The sequence below is a fragment of the Carlito syrichta genome, unplaced genomic scaffold (genome assembly GCF_000164805.1).
Source record: "Carlito syrichta isolate Samal-C Ts95f unplaced genomic scaffold, Tarsius_syrichta-2.0.1 Scaffold308948, whole genome shotgun sequence".
In the NCBI taxonomy this organism is placed as follows: domain Eukaryota; kingdom Metazoa; phylum Chordata; class Mammalia; order Primates; family Tarsiidae; genus Carlito; species Carlito syrichta.
The window spans coordinates 1-20,589 of NW_007253044.1; the positions used below are offsets into that span (position 1 = coordinate 1).

The following is a 20,589-nucleotide window of genomic DNA, read 5'->3' on the forward strand; positions in this document are numbered from 1 at the left end:
CTGATTTCTAGTTTTCTTTTCAAGCTGGTAAATTAGTTTGCAGTTAGGGTCAGTTCCCCTGATCTGCTGTGAAGGACAGTTCAGAATAACCTCGGTTCAGAAGTTTGGTCTATGTCTTTATCAAGCTTGTTTCTCCCGTTTCGGTGTTGTTACCTTGAATCGCCAGCAGGTGGTGCTATCTCATCTGCTCGCCCTAGAGGGGGTGGGGCCGGACAGGAACAAGATGGCTGCCTGCCTCCGAGCAGGCAACCGGATCCCCACGCCAGGCGGACAGGACAGTCTCGGACGCAGGAGCGGTGGCAGCGATCCCAGCAGATCTTCCCTGAAGCGGTTTGGTGTGGATCTCCTCCGGCCGGGTTGTGATGAGCTACCCGTGCCAGAGGCCGCAGCGGTGGCGGCGGCGGCCGCGGCGGCGACGGGAGTTCTGGTGGGGGGAGGGGCTGCGGCAGCCACGGGACAGTGCAATGCAGTAAAACTGTCCAGTCAGTTGCGATGTTCCAGCGACAGTGATGGCCGAGCTCTGTCTGAAGAGCAGGCTGCAATGCTGGGGTCCCCAGCCTCCCGGGGCGAGAGTCAGAGACCCACTGCAGATCTCCCTTGTAGAGGGCTTCAGACACCGGGTTGCCCGGTCGCCATCTTGCCCCTTCCCCCTGCTCCATTCTTTATGCCCTCTGCTTGTAATGTGACAAGATAATAAGCATTATAACCAGAGAACTCAGGGATTTGTATTTAGCGTGTAGTTTATTTGTTGTGTGATCTTAGGGCACAATATACAACTTTATTCAAGCTTTTTTAAAAAAAGAATTTGTGAATTAGGGACAATGATAATCACAGCCACCCCCCAAATTTATTGGAAAAGAAGCAAGGTCTGTGGCCGTATCCAGCATTTACCTGAAATGATACATTCCTTCACATCAGGTATAAAATTCCCTATATCTAGTATAGTGCTTGATGAGATATGAGACACTCAATGTTACCACTGAGTATTTAGTGCATTCACTTGAAATAACACAGGCCAATCTCTGAGCCTTTAATTTGATACAGTCTTTTAAGATAAGAGGGTGAATATATGCCAAGAGATAATTTTCTATGCTTAAATACTTGAAATATAAATAAAACACACGTGAGATATTTTGAACTGTAAGCTTGAGTAGTCTCAGGTCAACATGTAAGCAAAGGAGACTCGACACTTGTGTAGAGTTCAAGAAAGAAGCCCAAGGGAGAATGTGAGGGGAGGGGAAGCCACAGAGACTCATTCACACAGAGACTATTCTGATTTATGCGAGCAAGTGTATGTGAGTCTTTGTTGAAACCAGAGTAGTTTTCTCTCTTGTGTTTGTCTTATGATCCTACAGTACCAAAATCAGATTTTTATTACTCTAAATAACCTTGACAAACTTCTGCCAAACTAATGATTGTCTAATGATCTTTCCATTTAGTGGTGAGTTTTGGATGAGACCACTCGACTCCCCAGAATTCTGTCTCCTTAAGAAGACTATGGAAGACCAAAACAAAACCTACTAGAACAGGAGTTGTCAGGTTGTCATTTTTACAAACATCACTGAGAGGAACACCAAAGAGCTGTTCAGGCTTTGGGCCTGGTGGAGCCTCTTCACTCTGGAGGCTGAGATGCCCAGTGCCCAGTTTATCATCGACCATCTTCTTGCAGGTATTGGATTGCTGACAAAAGGCCCAGTTCATTATTGGCCATCTCTTCTTCACCATCTTCTGATCTGATTCTGTAAAAATTGAGATTATTTCATGTGTCATTTAATTGACCTAACTTTATTTCCACTTCAATAAGTCTCTAAAAACGAACGAGTTCTGTTCTGAGAGCACATTGGAAGTCCAAATGGCACATATGCCCAAGAAAGGTAGCTTAAGTACTCAACTAACATAGTCAGCTACTTGGTACTATAAGGCAATAAATTATGGAACTTTTCATGCAAATAATATATAAAGAAAACATACATACAAAAGCACTATCACTTGGAGAGGATTAATATGCATGACAATGTACATCAGACACGTGAACTAACTTACATGATTGGACATGTGAACACATATTTGCATCCTTGAAAGTTTGCAACTTGAAGGTTCATATGTAGGGAACTTACTGTATTTTCTTTTTCAGTATATTTGTTGCAATGGCCAAAAGAGAGAGAGATGGAATCATGTGTTGTACAGAATTGCCCACATTATGACATTGGCTAATTGCATTCTTGTGGTATTAATGTGTTCTTGCCCATGTCCTCCAGACTGAAGCTAAACCAGGAGGTTTGGACAAACATATGTTCCATTTTTTCAGTATAAATCTTTCCTCAACAGTGCTGTCTACCACCTGTTGCACTCTATCATGAGGTAATTAACATCTAGCTGTACAAATTTCCTGATGCTAAGTACGATAGTGGATTCAGGAGTCATATACCATTTGAAGAGCTAAAAATATTCAAGTGTGGTGGTGCACATCAGTAATTCTAGATATTTAGGAGGCTGCGGTGGAGAGACCCATTGAGACCAGGAGTTCTCAGACTTCAGTAAGCTAAATCAAGCAGTTTAGTAATTATCCAATTTTATATTAAGTCTCCTGCCACTCAGATTTCCTGTTTGTCTTTCAAAGTGCCTAACCATGGTCAGCTTTCTCCCATCAAAGGGATCTTCAGCATACAGTGCATCTGGCTTTACTTTTCAGTCAACCTTGGACTTCTTTTTTCTGAAGGATGCAACTCTCAGGTAGCTCTGTGGATGATTCGACTACACCTTCTCTAGTCAGTCCTTGGTTGTGTGGTAAGACCCCAGGTCGTTTTGTTCCTTGTGACACCTGCCAACCTTCCCAGAAGTGGTTTTTATCTATGCAACATCCTTGTCAAAGGAATGCTAAAGAAGAGCTTTTCATAGAATAATTAATCATCAATAAAAACTGAGCTCTCAGTTCCTACTGTTCTGCTGTATTTTAATATTTCCTTTAAAAGCCCCTTCTACCAAATTCTGAAAAATTCAATAATGGAACTAAGTTTAGAAATATAAACAGGTGCACAACCTTAATCCACTTGGCTTCTCTGAGATGTTGAATGCATCACCAAGTACACTCACATAGTGGAAATGCTCATTGTGCTGGATCAGAGACGAGAAGATGGGTCCTGGTTCTCCCTCTCCATTGGACAAGTTACTCAAAACTCTTTGAGCTTCACTCTGCTCCACTCTGATGCAATGATTACTCATTAAAGTGAGTAATATAATGTGCTATCCAGCAAAAAGAATTGTTGATAGCAGTACTGATAAAGTAATTATCCCTCACTCAGATGACCTTAGGCAGCCTAGATGTCAGTCTCCTTCCCTCAAAACAGATCCTACTCCCCTCCAACAATGGTTTGGCATCCTCCAGGAGGTATGCAGTTTTTTCACCTATTTGAAAGGAGATAAGTAAGAAAGCAAATACATTCCTAAATCCAGCAGGACACTCTGTATGTCAGCATATACACATTAACAGATAAGTTGAGTAACCATACATTGCCTGATATCCCTACTTTTAACATGATTTTGTTTCTAACCTATCCAAATATATTCAGTTCTTTATCTTTAGTAAGAGCGTACAATTAAGAAGAATGATATATCCCTTTATATAAAACTATACACCTAATAACAAAGTCAGAGAGCAAAGTAGACATTGAGTCTTGCACTTTCTTAAAAATAGTTTCAGGCTTAGCTACACATTTTGTCATGTGCATTATTTTGTATGAGGTCATGCTGCTTCTCTAAACAATAAAACATATCTATTGTCATAAAAAATATGGGGTGATTAAGCAAACTAACTTTATTGGAGTCTAGCCTTTCTTAAGCAGATCTGAAATGATCTGTTAGTGGTTTTCTTATGCTCAAATAGGGGCACAAATATTAAAAATAAAAATTTTGAAACTTTGTGCTTATGAGATAGCATCATAACAATAAAAATACTTTAAGTAAAAATTCCGTTCTTGCCAAATCTTTCCCAAATTATAATGGTACATTTTCTTCAATGAAAGTAAAATTAATGGGAGAGTACAATAATGGTACTAGGAAATATGGTAAAGAAGGAATATTCAAAAGTCTCTACCAAAAATGTTCAGTCCAGTTGTAGTCTAGACCCAGATTTCCAAGAAGCCGACTTGGAAAGAAAGCTTGGTGGGGGGATGAGTAGGATTGAGAGTTCAATCCAGGCTAGAACCCCATGGGTGCTTCAGCCCCAGTCCAGAACAAATTTCAGTTCAATGCTATAAATCTGGTCCTCGCTAGATCTTTCATCCAGGTGTGTCTAAGTCACGCAGTCATTTGATCACTCTCTGCTTGGTCCCAGATACTGAGCAAAGCCCTGGGAGAAGAAAGACATGAGTTCCCAGGCCTTTAGAAGTCATAATCTAATGAGACACACAGAGTGCAAACACATAACTATATATGTACAGTGCTCTGGGGATACAGAAAAGGGAGTATCTTCCAACTTCGAGGAATGAAAAGAATCTTCCTAAGAGTGAATTTGGTCTCGACTATGACCTTGGAGGTTTCTCAGAGACTGATTCTGGGCAGGCAGAGGATCCCTGTCTACACTGTCTGCCTCCCCACAGGTGAATATCTCTGTGTCATGTATTTGTTTTTGGAAATGGAGACAAGTTGAGAGAAGGCACTGGTAGGAAGGAAAGGGACTCACCACTTTCCTGCTGGCCTTTAGATAGGTGCCTGGGCTTCAGGATGAACCACCTTGCATGTCTAGGGATGGCTGCTCCTGGATGGGCTCCTGGAGGGTAGGAGAGATGGAGTTCTCTGGCAGGAGCCCAGTGGTTTGAAGGAGGCTCATGTGAATTTTATAGGGTTGTTCATGTCCTATGTGGAGAAAAATGTAAATAGAGATTTAGGCTGATGGTGAGGCATGTGATCCAATCCACCTTACTATGAGTGAGCACACGCCACTGGTTCATGCTGTAGTTCTTGGGGGCTTCTGGAATAAAGAAGGCTGTGTCTTCTTGAGTGAGGAACATGTGCACTCTCACTGGGGAGACCTCACATAAAACAGGTATTCAAGTAGAGAGTTTAAACAGGAGAAAAAAATGCAAATACGTTGCCTTGCCTGGAATGTATATACCCATTTTTGCATTGCACAATGGTGACTTTTGCTATGTTTCCCATCTGACAATATTTAAGATCTGCTCATTTATGTTTTGCTAAAGTAGATTTTTACATATTAGATAAATTACTTGACCTCTCTAGCCTTACATACCTCATTTTAAATATTCTTCCTAACATATAGACTTATTAAAAGGATAAAGATAAATATATTAATAAAATTGGTAGTTATTGCTTATTTTTATTTATTTTTGTCTTCCTTTAAAATTTGATTTTTTAAAATCAGGATTTATTGAGAGGACAGAGAAGTTCCCACAGTAGGAGGAGACCTGAAGGGGTTGTCTATTCTTTTTAAATTTTAAACATGTGGGGTACAATTCAGGATTAGGTATAAATTATTAAATGATCTATCCATGTCATGAATCTCTCTGCTCACTATTCTCTCCTGCATAATATTAGCTGCATAGCAATTTCACTTCCCTTTGTTAATTCTGTAGCTAGGGTTCCTCAAGAGCAGTGGGGCATTTGCCTTTGTGCTTCTGTCTCAATGCTGCCCTCCTGAGGGGTGGTGGTGGGGGTCCTCCTATGTATCCAGCCAAGGGAAGGCTGCAGGTTGTTGGAAACTCAGAAGAAACATGAAAAACAGTGTTTATAGGATGGAAACCCACACTGCAAGCATCAGTTGTTGATTGCCAAAAGATTTGCTTTGCTCTTTCATGCGTTAAATTGCTTCCTCTCTGTGGAAGATGTGCTATGGGTGGATTTTAGTTTTCAAGAATCGTGTAACAGTCTCCCTTCTTCCATTTCTGATTGATCACCAAATGGAACTGGTAAGCTCTTACCATTACTTTTCATCTGGCAGAGATAGCATGCTCTGCTCAGGTCAAGAATTAAAACCATTTCCATTTTCTAGGGCTAAAGAGCTTCCATGACAGCAGTACACTAAAATCAAATCAAGACCATCAGGAGTTGATTGACAATTCAAAATTGAGAGCAGGTTATGCATTCAGAATGGTGCCCAAGGGCCATCTTGGGTGACAAACTATCAGAATTCTTTAGTGCTAGCCACAGTAACTGAAGCAGCTCTCAGTTTAAAAGTTATCCATCATCTAGACAGCATTTTTTCTAAATTAATGCATTTTATTACAGTAAATATATTTCCAGGAGTGGTTTGGTTTTTTGCTAAAGATTTTTTACAAAGATGACAACATTACTTAGAAAAAAATGACCATGAAGTGAATGGGTAGATTTCGTTCTCAGCTATGTACTTGGAGACACTCTGGATTATAAACTAGTATGTATATAACATAGGAAAAAAACTTGGCATTTCAGAGTTTCTAGATCACTTGAAAACATCCTGAATTACATAATAATGGCCTCATAGAACTGTTGCTAAGGTTTAAAAAGATAATGTAAATAAGAAGAGATGCCCTATTATGATTTCTAGCAGAAAGCACCACCATCACTGTGCCACATGGTCTGCTACAGATCCTATCCCCTCCTATTTTAATCACTCTGTCTCTATTAACCACACTGAGCAAAATTGCTGATCCAATAATTATTCTTTCTTAGCTAAAATTGTTCTAATAATTATTTTTAGGAGAAGTATAACCTATCAACAACCTCAAGAACAAATGCTAGAAAACACTATCTAAGAAATGGCAAAGTATGGGTTGATCAGTCAGGGAAGACTTCAGGAGTCTGAATGTGATTATCTCATGATCTATCTTTATGATCTTGAGAAAAATTCATTAAGCAGATGTTAAACAAATATTTAAACTTGGATTCAGAAGCATGACTGAATTTTAGAAGATCCTCACAAAATAAAGGCTACCTAGTAGTTAGAAAATGACACAGATGCCTTCAAACTGGAATCAACAATTCATGTTTTTTTCAAGAAAGCTATTTGTTAAGGAAGAAATTCAACAGGAAAAATTCCTTCGTTTTCCTAAGTAGATCATGTTTTGCTGAATAGAGATATTATCAAGTACCTGGGATACAGTGAGGACTTGGCAATTATTTATTAAGTATATGAATAAATATTGCATAACATTTTGACTTTTGAGAGTGTTTAAGCTTAAAAACACATAGTCAATACTTTGAGACTTAAGAGTTAAAATTTTGAATGAAATCAATCCAATTTTAGACTTTTCTTGAGACTTACCAATGAGAGGGAATGGAGCCTCTTTCTTGCCAGAACTGACCCACAACTGGTAATATTTCTCAGAGCCCTTGGAAATAAAATAACTAAGCATTACAACAAATCTTTCACAGTAAATACTTTAAGCACACATTTCCTCAGTGTTTCTATGTTTTCAAAAGAAAAAACAAAAGCATTAGGACCAATGGAAATGCTTTTTAATTCACTGTGGTCACGATTTTTGCATAGACAGTGCTAATTTCAGTAATCCCCGTTCTCCACCCAGCATCCAAGACTACCTCAGATCACGCCTTGTCCCTTCTGATAGGTCATAGATCTATGAAGCCACAGTGCAATCAGTCCCTTTCTGAGTGACCCATGCAATAAGAAATCACATTTATGCTCCTTCACTAAGAAAGAAAAATCTAATCTGTATAGTTCTGTCTTCTACTCTCTCCAGAAAATAAACTTTGCTTTCACATGTCCCTACCCAGATGAGTCTGTTCCCCAGAGGACCATACACCTGCATGACTATGCTTGAGCAAAGTAAAACATTGTATGATCGGCAACCCTGAGGAAAAGGAGACAAGTGCCCAAGAGGCCTTGAGGAGATGCCAAAGTCAGCCCATAGGTTTTCACTCAGAAAAACCCCACTGTGGGGAGGGAAGGGACAAGGACTCTAACCTGGAGAACAAGCCAGATGCAGGAAATAATAATCTCCAGTTGAATTATTGCCCTGCAATACTGGAAATCCCACTTGAAACAAACAAATCTAAATGTATATATAGACTCTGCTAAATTAGTTTAAAGAGTCCTTCAGGACAGGCAAAAGCAAAAATATGTTTTTAATGGAGTTCTTGGTGACAAGTCATGTGATTGGCCTTCGTTCCTGATTAAAATCATGACCTTGTCTTTATGGGGTTTCCCAGGTGTGAATATTTTGTCACTCTCACACATAGAGCTAATCAGATCAAAATTGTATTTCAAATAGGAAGCAAGACCTAATTTAAAAAATGGTAAGATAAATGTTGAAAACTTATTTTGGAACCACCTAATCATATCTATATAGCCAAATCACCTCAATTCTTCATTAAAATAGAAATTTTTTGTTGTCTGGTGAGACTTATCAATTTTTTAAAATTACAGATTTGAAATAAAAGTTGCTGTATTTTATTTAAATCTCTCTCCCAATCCTACTAGTAAAACTACTCTCTCTCCTGCAATATTTAATTTTTATTCAGTTCAGCATACAGCTTTTTCTTTCTTAGTGTCTGCTTTTTTTAGTTCATATAAATCCAATTTCATTTTTTAAATGTTATTAAATTCCACTAATACAAAAATAATGGATTCCTTGTGCCAAATTCTGGTTGCGCCCAATTTTTTTTTTTTGAATTTTTAAAGGACTTTAATTTATCATTCAGTCAAACAACGTTTAAATACAAAGCTTATTATTGAGAGTTTTATGTTAAGGAGCCACGCTACACAAGTGATTCCCTTCCTTCAGCTTCTGTCCATCTGAATGTTACTTTCTTTAATAAAATTCTCAATTAAGTGGACTTCCCTCTTTTCTCTTATGCAACCCTCATCCTTATCTTCAAATATACCCACCTCCTCCACCAAAAAAATAAACTCAACAATTTATATAGCTCCTCCAAAACATAAAGGAACAGATACTTAAAAGCAAATCAGGATGAAAGTAATGGGCACACAAATGCCCCTCAATCCACTGACTCATTCAAACCTCATCTGTTTCTTTACCAATTCATTAGATGTGTCAGCTGTCTCATTCCAGGGACCAGCATCAGGGGTAATGGCTTCGAGTCAGGTGTTTTTTATGTCAAAATTTGTGAAAGATATCCTTCAGGACTAAGATTGAGTCCTTGGTTGATCATTAGGGTAAGAACATATGAGAGTTGAGAATCCAGGAGATAAGATGTTCAAAGAACAGTGCAGTAGAGGAGGTTGGAACTTTCTTATCAGGAATTTTTCAAAAATGTTATTGTATATGTATATAATATAAATAATAAAAATTCATGTTGTTATTAGCATTCTAAAATGATAGCCCACTTTTATTATGCTATCATTTTCACTTCATACAAAATGCAACATGAGAATACAAGAAAGCACCTGCATATAAACTCATAACCTAAATGTGGGGGGATAAAATATGACTTTGATGTATCTCATGACCAGCTGTCTTATGATGGAAGGTACCTGATACAAAACACGTGTGTGTATGCACATGCACATATCTGAATATACTGAATGCAAAAATCAAAGGTTTTTTTGTTTATTTTTTTCCAAGTTGGTTTTTAACAAAATTGGCTTGTAGGTAACTTACAGTTATTCCTAGCATAGGTAGTGCCTTGTTGATTATGTCATTTGCTGTGTCTGAATTTGTTGCTGTCACAGTTACAGACTAAAGGAGAAATAAGAAATTTTGTTATAAATTAACAATTCCAATGCATATGATTATATAATTATCGTCAAATTATTATCCATAGTCTAAAGGCAAAGCTTGTTTCCAGGTCATGGAAAAGGAAAGCACAGGTAGAATATGAATCCTTAATTCATCTTCATTCCTTTGTATTACATGGAGCCAGTAAAAAGAATTTCAGTAAAACATTTATTTCTCTTAAAATAAAGGATTTCTGGCACTCAAAATTTAACTACTGAGGCAAGAAGAGAAAACTGGGAATTTAGAGAGGGCACAGGGCTGGGCCAGTAATCAGTATCATAAGGCTAACTACCAAAGAGGGGTACATAACATCAATAAGGGTACCCAATCTCAAACCAGGCAAAGTTGGGACCAAAGGGAGGCCTGACTTTACCTGTACAATGACCATATATGCACCTAATCCTGAATAGAAACACATTTTTTTAAAAGTAGTTTTAAAAGGAGGAGATGGAGCCTTTCCCTTCCTTCCTGGCTTTGTTTTTATCATATGACTTTATTTCTTTGCAAATCACGCACTCACTTCTAGTAAAATCAAAATAGAAACTGATTGTGAAAGAAATTTTTTAAACCATGATGTAGTGAGTACTTCATTATGGGGGTCTAGCCCCACAAGGGTCGTGAGATTTCCTGAAGGAGAGACGGATAGGCGAAAGACGAAAATATTATACTCGGACACCTGCTTCCTGAACAGATGACGTTTAATGTTAGCTAAGGGAAAGCTTTTATACCAGTTGTAAAGGGGCAAGACAAAGAAAATTCCTTCACATACATATCCTCTAAAAGTTACCACCATCTAGTGGTACAAACAAGCCAAGAACCCTGTAAACATTCAGACAATGAGTCTTATTCATAAGGCCAAAGATGATAGTTTTAGTCCAAAGTCCCGAATTACAGTCCTTGAACTGTCTCCAGAAAGTTTCCAAGTGTAAAGTTCATGTAGCAGTAGTTTTCCTTCTGGGGCTTTATGACTTTGAGAGCTTGTATTTGCCTTTCTTGTCCAGGTGTCTCTGTTACTTTTCTCTTATCCTACAGTGCTTATTTCTAAAGAGAACTCAAAAGAAGCTTTTAGTAATGTTTCCCAGGCCCCCAAGGTTGCTTTCTGTCTTTAGCTAATCTGTCATAAAAGTGTTTGATTAGTATATTATGAACTTAGTGAAAACCCACTCTATAAATGTTAACTTAGAGTTTTAACTATTGAATTAAGTAAAAACCTTAACGATTAATCTTTATCCTAAGTCAGTGAAAACAGTGTTATAAATCAACTACATAACTCCTAGATAAGTGTTAGAACTTATAATGAATTCATAATGAACTGACTATAAACTTGTGCCTCTAAAAAACCTTATGTCTAAACACTAAGCTGCATAATCCTAAATCAAATGAGTGAATATACTTATATAATTTATTATTTAAGCAATATTTAGTAACCTATAACCAAGTGGAAGAAAGCATTCTTGATGTGCTTCAGAGTTTAACCCTTGCATATGTTAGAAAAGGCCAAACGGCATAGTGGGAAATGGAAAAATGAGCCATGACATTCTCAGGTTAGCTGTGAGTACTTTGCATAAACATGCCATTTTCTTCTTCCACGACTGCACAGAATTCTTCGGTGATACCAAACAGTAAAGGTGGAAGACAGAAGGGTCTCAGTTTCCCATGCTCGCCCTGCGGCCCGGGGTCTTCACCCCACCAGGACCCTGTCAACCAGGTGGACCTCCAAGGCTGGCTCCCAACACTTCATGTCAGACATCATGGCTACTAAGATCTATATTATTGAAGTTGATTGAGATAATTAAATTAAAATGTTAGAAATTTAAATTTAATTCCCAACTCTTCCACTGAATAGGGTTTCTGTAATAGTTCTCTATACAACTCGGATTGAGAAACTGCTGCATAAAATTAGGAGATAATTTTCAGAAAATAAACTGAAAGAATTAATAGAATACTGAGATGATAGCTATTAACTCTGAATTTAAAAAGGCATTATTTTAAAATAAGATAATATGTAACCAAGAAGATTTGCTATGCATATAGGTCTTGTAATAAATCCACAGTAAGGGCTGTGTCTGCTGATAAACCTGTTTCAAAAGGACAAATAAACAGCACAAGTCAATACCCATGGACCTTAAAAATGAAGAAAAAAAAAACCTCTTAAAAAGTATTACTTTCCCTTTCACTGTATTCTTTTTCTCATTGCCTGATTAACATGACTCATGTGTATTTTTATAAACAAAGACATCTTAAATTTATTTATTTCAAACTGTGTTGCTTGTAGCCCCAAGAATTGTGTAAAAGTATCTCAGAACACAAAAGTAGGGCTGAGACAAACATACTCAGCGTTGTTAGAAGCTTCTCATGTTCAAGTGTCTAGAAGGGTGCAAACATTTGGCTTTAACTAGGGGTTTAATTAGAAGTAAGAATTCTGCTAGTTTTAGAAAATCTCTGAAGGTCCTTCCATATAATTTTAAAACTCTACCATAAAGTCTTTTGTAAAGTAAAAAAAAAAAGAAAAAATCTTTTGAAAGAATAGTATTCCTGCCTTTCTTTATGTGGTTTATAGGACAATGGGCTTTCATTGTATAAGGAACATATTAGATTCAAAATAATAATTATAAGGATATGTGTATTTCTTCCTGATGTTGTTCTCCTTGTAGACAAAAAAGATAAACTTCAGTACATAGAGCGCTTTGTAAACAAGTAACTCTAAAATATAAAATTATCAAATAATTTTTTTAAATGGAAATGTGACTTTTTTCCACATGAGCCAAAGTGTTTCTTGATACATGAAGAACTAGGAAAATGTGACCAATTATCAGGTGAGGCCAACTTTAAGATGCATCATCTAGATGTTCAAATTATGCGACAAAAAGTAACTATTATAATTAGGCTCAATTATGTAAAAGAAAATAAGTTCCTAGGAAACACACTCTCAACATAGACATAAAAATACTTAAAATGTAAATTTTAGATCTGAGAAATAGCTGGAAAAAATTTGCTGCACGGGAAAAGTAGCATAATTGAGATGACTAATGAATCAGTGATTTTGAATATAAGTCAACTAACTGAAAGTATCCAGTCTGAACAAGAAGAAAAAAAATGATTGAAAAAAGTAACACAACCTGAGGTACCTATGGACAATATTGGCAAGTTTAATAACTGCAACTTATCAGTCATATGTGAAAGCTAAAAAAAGAAAAGTTAATCTTACAGAAGTAAAAAGGAGATCAGAGTTTGCTGGGGGCTGGTAAGGGTGAGGAGAATGGAGGGATAGGGAGAGATTTGTTAAGAATACAAAATTAAAACTAGACAGGAGAAATAAGTCCTATGCTTTATAGCACTGTAGGAGAACTATAGTTAGCAAAAACGTATATTTCCAAATAACTAGAAGTGAGGATACTGAGTGTCCCCAGCACTGTTCAAGATGATGAATATGCTAATTACATTGATCTGATCATTATAGACTGTTCGAGATGATGAATATGCTAATTACACTGATCTGATCGTTATAGACTGTACATATCAAAACATTAGTGTGTACTCCATAAATATGTGCAATTATGTGCCAATTAAAAATAATCTTCAATAAGTTTGAAGGTATGTGTAACTGGAATCCGAGAACGTGAGAAAAGAGAAAATGGGGATAAAAAGAAGTCTTGAATGGCTAAAATGTTCCCAAGTTTGACAAAAGATAAAAATTTACAACTTCAAGAAATTCAGAAAATGTCAGACAGAATAGATTCAATGAAAAGTATGCTTTGACACATCATAGTCAAACTGCTAAAAGCAAAACATAAAGAGACAATCTCAGAAGCAGTCAAAATAAAAAATCACAGAGAGAGGATCAATGTTGAATGATCACAGACTACTCATTAGAAAGTGCAGAGACAAAAAACAAACAAAAATAAAAAACAGTGAAATATCTTTGAAATGCTGAAAAGAAAACACTGTTAAACAAAATTCTATATTTGGTGATCATGTCCTTCAAGACTATAGGTGAGATTAAAACATTTTTAGATAAAAGAAACTAAGAAAATATGTTGATACCAGATCTACACTCTAAGAAATAGTATGAAAAGTTTCCATAGGATGAAATGAAACAGTATTAGAGGAAAACTTGGAGCATTCACAATATTAGGCAAGCGTCTTTCTTATAAATTATATGTAAGTAAAGTTGTTTCTTTAAATATTGGGGAGGTCTGGGTGCTCATACCTGTAATCCCATCACCTTATGAGGTTGAGGTGGGAGGAATGCTTGAGCCCAGCACTTCAAGACCAGCCTAGGAAACATAGTGAGAACCTGTCTCAACAACAAGTTCACTAGGCATGGTGATGTGTGCCTGTGGTTCCAGCTACTCTGGAGCCTGAGGTGGAATGATGGTTGCGCTCAGGAGGTTGAGAATGCAGCGAGCCATGATTGTGATGCTGTGTTCCAGCCTGAGTGACAGAGTGAGACCCTGACTCAAAAATAAATAAATAACATTTCAGGAAAATTGCCCATGAAAAATTTGGAATGTAAGCCTTTGCCACAACTGAACTCAAAGCAGGCAGACAAGAGTGTGCTCCCCTACAGGAGAACTCTGTAGTCTTATCCTCCTCAAGAAATGAATACTTCCGGTACTTAAAAATAAGTCAGAATATTTGCCTGACTTTGGCTATTGAACAGGATTTAGTTTTTTGGAACTCCCCCCTTTTTTTTACCTTCTACAAATACTATTGTGTTTGACCTAGAGCTGCTTTAAAAACAAGGTGCCATAAAAAATATGTAGAATACCCTATTCATCATTATGAACACATGGCTACTGCACTACAATTCAGATATCAATATTTGCACAATGAAAGCTGAAGGTTTGGGCTTTTTTCTCCAAAAGAAGAAATAAAGTAGACACATCACTTAAAAGTGTTATCCCTCTTAGCTCAATTCAATCCCAACATTCTTTGGAATGAAAAACCTTCAAAACTGCTCTGTATTTGATATAACAACTAAATGCACTATCTGACCCCAGAGTGAATCCTGTGCTGAAAACATATTTGGGGTCAACTGACAAAACTGGATTATGAATAGATTAAAATATGATATCAAGTTAAATTTACTTAAGTTGATAACCAAGTGGAGGTTATATAAAAGAGAATAACTTTATTCTTAGGAAATGTGTGTTTAAAATAAAAAGCCATGGTGTATATAACTTTAAAAGTAGGTATATACACAACACATTTATAGAGGAAGAAAGACACAGAGGCAGTATAAAAATAACTGATAAAACAATGTGGTAATCTGTTATTGGACAGATAAATCTGGAAAACGGTATACAGTTGTGTTAATATTTTGTACTTTTTTGTATGTTTGCAGTTATTTCCAAATAAATGAAAACATTTTAAAATAAAATAAATGAGCTTTTATAAAAACATTAGAAACCACCATAATCACTTTGTATGTAAGCAGAGAAAACTGGAAAAAAAATAGTTTAATTTTAACGAGAAATATCAGCTTGTGGAAATCACTTTATTACAACAAATCACTAGAGTTGATGGATTTTGAACACGCAATATTCCCTTCAAGCTTAAACACTGTAATTAACATGGATTCTTCTTTCTTCCCATTGCCTAGAATTTACTCTTTATACTTACAAATACACACATATGCATACATAAGCATATACTTTTCCACATGATACTTCATTTTATTTTTAAATTTTACACAGCACTTTCCAAATGCTCTTTCTCTCTCTTCTCTCTTCATCTCTGCTACCCTCTCCCGTCTCTATCATCTCTCCCTCTATTTCTATCTCTCTCTCTCTTTCATTCTGCCTAAGTCAGAAACTTGTAATTTAATTTTTTTGTCTTAAAAACACTTACATAGGCACATTTCTTGCAGTCCTTAGTGAAGATTTGAAGGGGAATGCTCTTTGAATGATCCTTTTCTTTAGCTAAAGTGATGTACCTAATCAAATTCAATAATAACCCAAAATGAAGTAGAAAGAATTAGCCAGTGGCATATTTTCACATGAATCTATGTTGCTAATATTTTAATATACTTTATATTATTTTTAAATGTATATAAAGAGAGGCTCAGCAAGATCAAATTTGGGGTTGGAAAAATATGCAAGGGTGGGCCATGGATGGCTCGATGACCACATTCTGCCAACTCGGGAGGGAGTCCTTGAATTTCTCAACACAACTCTCGGGCTCAGCCAGTCCACAAACCCATTCTTTGTTGAGGCATAATACATGCATGCAAAACACCAGCAGTGTTTCAGACGGAATGGGCCAGAAACCTGCACCCCTCCGTGCACAGCCCTGGAGCAGTGCTGGCGGCTATAGTGGCACCATGTTTCTGGCATGGCATATTTCTGTCATGTTTCTGGCATGGCAGGGGGCTGGTCAAGACTCACCTGTAGATATATGGCCCCACTTCTTCCACCTGAGGAGTCTCCCCTCTGAGGATCTCCTCTGGGTTGGTGATATTGAAGAAAGGGAACTGGATGTACACGGGCAGAGGGGGCTTCTCCCAGGAGTCGAAGACTGCGGTGCCATTTCTCAACACAGTATTCTAGGGAAGAAAACCAAAAGGAGATTCACCAAGATGCAAGGCAGCCATTTGTCAACACAAGAGGCAGCGGGAAAGACACTCCCGGCTCTCACCCCCAGTTCCCTTATTTTCATCATTTCCAGGCATTCCACTGCAGTCTCCTGAGAACAGGGCCATCTCTTACACCAAAAGGGACCAAAGCCCTGTTAAGTCATAGAAGGCCTCCAATAAATTTTTGAAAAGGAAGACTGCCAGAGACATAGCTCAATGGAGAAAGCATGGTATTACCAAAGCCCAGGCTGTCAGTTGAGTTCCTGAAGGCCCTACTGGCTTTGCTAGTTTTGAAGACTCCATTGATGGTACAGCTTCTGTGCAAGTTAGGCTCTCCTGAAAAGCACCAATTTGCCCAAGGAAAGGAAGAGCAAGGAATCAGGCCCAAGAAGGCCAGTTTCCATCCTTCTGTTTGAAATAGAACCATGCCCATCGCTACTACCTCCGTGCCCCAGGCTTCCCAAGCTTTTTCTTATTCAGTCCCCAAAATGCTAACATGGAGATGCCTGTCCCTGTTTCAAAGGAAGCCAAGCCTCACTGGCATTAAGTAACTATGGCAGACTTGAGCTTTCTGTTCACAATCTTTCCTTCACTACCTCCCTTATTGTGTGTCACAGGCTGAATTATGGACCCCCAGGGCCAATTCGTCTGTTGAAGTTGAATCCCCAGTACCTCAGAATGTGTATTTGGAGAAGGGTCTTAATGAAGGTTTAATGAGGTCATAGGGTGGGCCCTAATCCAACATGACTGGTGTCCTTAAGAGGAGGACACCGGGACAACAGACATGCATAGAGGGAAGGCAATGTGAAGACACAGGGAGAAGACAGTCATCTACAAGTCAAGGAGGGGGTCTCAGAAGAAATTAACAGCCAATGCCTTGATCTCACACTTCCAGCATCCAGAGTCATGAGTTAAATTTCTGCTGTTGAAGCCACCCAGTCTGTGGGATTAACTCTGGCAGCCCTGGCAAACTCAGGCACCAGGCTCCCTCATGGCAGGAGTATTTCTTTCCCACCCCTGACTTCAGGTTTGGCCAGCTGACTAGATTTGCCCAACAGAATATGGGTGGACCAGCAAGGCATCTATCTGAAGCGAAGGCATTCACACACGTGGCAGTTTCCATCGAAATCTTGGAGTAGAGCAGACCAGGCCGCAGGCAGCTGTAGGTCCTTCAGCCTCAGTCCTAAATAGGATGTGTAGACCAGAAGCCTGGAGTCCAGCCTTGTCCAGCTGAGCCAGCCAAGCTTGTGCTGCAGGCAGCCTGTACACTCATGAGTGTTATAAGCCAAGGAGACAGGGTGGTTGTTTGTTACTCAGCATTGCAGAAGAGGCCTGACCAATACGGTACCCAGGACTGATGGGCAGAAACCCAGTACCTGGTCGTCCCAATGGTCCTCAGGCTGTTCATGGAGAAAAACCTTGTATTTTTACAGCAGAAACCACTGATGTGCACAAGAAAAATGAAAGCACAGGCTGAAAATAAACAAACCAAAATGTGGGCAGGAGTTAACCTGGGGTGTTGAAAATATGGACCACTGCTATAATCAGGTCAGAATTTGGAGGGATCTTTTATTGTCTGCCATTTTTCGTTTGGATTTTTGCAACAGAAATAAATTACTTATGGAAGCAGAAAAAAATGGTTCTCTTGTCTTCTTTGTTCTACAGTGTTTGTCCACAGTGTTTCTGTTGGGCCCTGATGCAGGGAGGGATGGGTGCAAGGAGCCCCACCTCGCCATGAGCCAGGCTCTGCTCCTGCAGGGTTGAGGCCAGCTTGCTGCTGCACAAGCCACGCTCAGCTCTGCTGCAAGAGTTGGGAGCAGCCCACACTCAGCTGACCTGAGCTTCTCTTCCTATTCCTGTCAGGATGGCTATAGCACTCTGGGCTCCTGGCGAATCTTTCCCAACAGCATCAGAGTGTGTGCAGAATTTCAGGGCGAGAAAAGACTTGAGGTCTTATTTCTTTGTTCATGTGAAGAAAATTATCCCATAATTATGAACCCTGAAGGAATCAGAAGTGAAAATGGACTGACAGCTCACCCCTGAATAGATGTCACCTGGTTTGCAATGGACAAATGGCTCACCCCTGAGTGGATGTTGCCAGGTTTGCAATGGATGGATGGCTCACCACTGAGTAAATGTCACCTGGTTTGCAATGGATGGATGGCTCACCACTGAGTAAATGTCACCTGGTTTGCAATGGACGGGCAGTTTACCCCTGAGTGGATGTTGTATAGTTTGCAATGGACAGACAGCTCACCCCTGAGTGGATGTCGCCTGGTTTGCAATGAATGGACAGCTCACCCCTGAGTAGTGTCACCTGGTTTGCAATGGATGAACAGCTCATCCCTGAGCGGATGTTGCCTGGTTTGCAATGAACGGATGGCCCACCCCTGAGTGGATGTTGCCTAGTTTGAAATGGATGGATAGCTCACCCCTGAGAAGATGTCATCTGCTTTGCCTCTACCTCTTAGGCAACCAAAAGTCCAAAGACAAGTGGAAGAGCTTCCAGAAAGAAGGAGTGCCCTTTTCAGAAGGAGGGTTCAACCCAGCTGTTCTGACACATGCAAATAGTCTGCCTTGAACTTATTCCTCTAACCTTCAGGCTAGAAACAAACATTTATACACATCTCCTTAGCAAAACAACACAAAAAAATAGACTAACAACAATAATAAAAACAGTCCTTGACAGCTAGCCAGGGCCACAACTGATCCAGACTGTGTTGCAGCCTGGGGTCCTCCTTCTGTCTGCCTCCACCCCTTGGCCTTCTCTGCTTGGCTGTGTCCAGGCTGAGTCAACAACATCCAGACAAATTCATGTAGCCCCTTTTATTCCATTCAAATCTTGCCCTCAAGAGTGCTGGCTTTTCCTGAACCTTTTTTTTTAGTTGGAATCTCACTCTCTCCCAGACTTGAGTGCAGTGGTAAGCTCATGGCTACTGCAACCTTGATCTGCAGGCTTAGGCGATCCTTCCACTTCAGCCTTCCAAGTAGCTAGAACCACAGGCATGCACCACTATGCCCGGCTAATTTGTTTGATTTATTGTAGAGACAAGGTCTCACCAAGTTGCCCGAGCTGGTCTCGAACCCTGGGCTCAGGCAGTCCTTTCGCTTCCACTTTCCAATGTGTTGGGATCACAGGCATAAGCCACTGTGTCTGGCTCCTGAACTTTTAATGAATCTCTTTTGACCAAGAAACCCTCTGTATAACCCAGAGCAGACCATGTAGTGTACCGTGCATGCCTGCATACGTGTGTGTGTGTGTGTGTGTGTGTGTGAGAGAGAGAGAGAGAGAGAGAGAGAGAGAGAGAGAGAGAGAGAGAGAGAGAGAGACAGACAGAGACAGACAGACGCACTAAGCAGGGAAGGAGAAAGGAATGGGAAAACAGAGAGAAGTTGTAAATACAGCTGCCAACATTTCTAAAGCAGCTGCATCTTTATTTTTATCTCTTCCTGTGTTTCAGCTCAGAGGACGGTCACCACTACTACCACTGCCAGCTGCAATCTCTTGAGACTCTACTAAAGTCAGGCACTGTGTGGGAGGCTTTGAGTACTTTTTTTTTTTTTTTGAGTCAGGGAGTCTCATTCTGTTCCCAGGCTGGGGTACAGTGACATGCTCATGACCACTGCAGCCTCAACCTGCTGGGCTCAGATGATCCTTCTGCCTCAGCCTTCCAAGTAGCTGGAACTACAGGCATATGCCACCATGCCTGAGTAATTTTTTGTTATTGTAGAGATGAGGTCTTGCCACGTTGCTAAGGCTGGTCTTGAAACCATGGGCTCAGGCAATCCTCTCACCTCAGCCTCCCAAGGTCCTGGGATTAAAGGAGTGAGTCACCACACTCGGCTCTTTATGTACATTATGTCTGAACTTTATACTGGCCCTATGAGATAAAATCTCCCATTTTGCAGACAGAGAAATGGTGGCCACAAAGCCAATGAGTTAAAGCAAACCCGACCAATCCCAGGTCTGTGGACACCCCAGATTTAGCCAATAACAACACAGGATAAATACCTGGGTACATCTGAATTTCAGACAAATGACAAATAATGTGTAAGTATAACTATGTCTCAAATATTGGATGGGCTATGTCAAAAATGCTTTAATTCTTAGGAGATGCATGCTGAAAGATTTTGGGGAAAAGCATGTGATGCCTGCAACTTATATTCAAATAATTCAAGAAAAAGTGTATTGGGAAGATCAAGTAAATATGGCAGGATGTCAGCAACTGATACATCAAAATGAATGGAAATACTGCACAAGATAGACTCATACTAAAATATTTTTTGCTATTTATCTGAAATTCAAATATAAATAGGGGG

The 20,589-nt window shown here is 39.2% G+C and overlaps 1 protein-coding gene across 1 annotated transcript in view; it reads right to left on the reverse strand.

The window, feature by feature from the left end:
* Positions 1-722: 722 nt before the first annotated feature.
* LOC103268869 overlaps positions 723-20,589 on the reverse strand; it is a 36,451-nt gene continuing 16,584 nt past the window's right edge. Inside the window, exons 3-7 of the mRNA XM_021716794.1 lie at positions 16,082-16,239; positions 9,576-9,653; positions 7,259-7,325; positions 4,682-4,854; positions 723-1,739 (exon numbers count right to left, since the gene is read on the reverse strand). Coding sequence (XP_021572469.1) covers positions 4,718-4,854; positions 7,259-7,325; positions 9,576-9,653; positions 16,082-16,239 — 440 coding nt within the window. The 3' untranslated portion in view covers positions 723-1,739; positions 4,682-4,717. The remainder of the gene's footprint in view (positions 1,740-4,681; positions 4,855-7,258; positions 7,326-9,575; positions 9,654-16,081; positions 16,240-20,589) is intronic.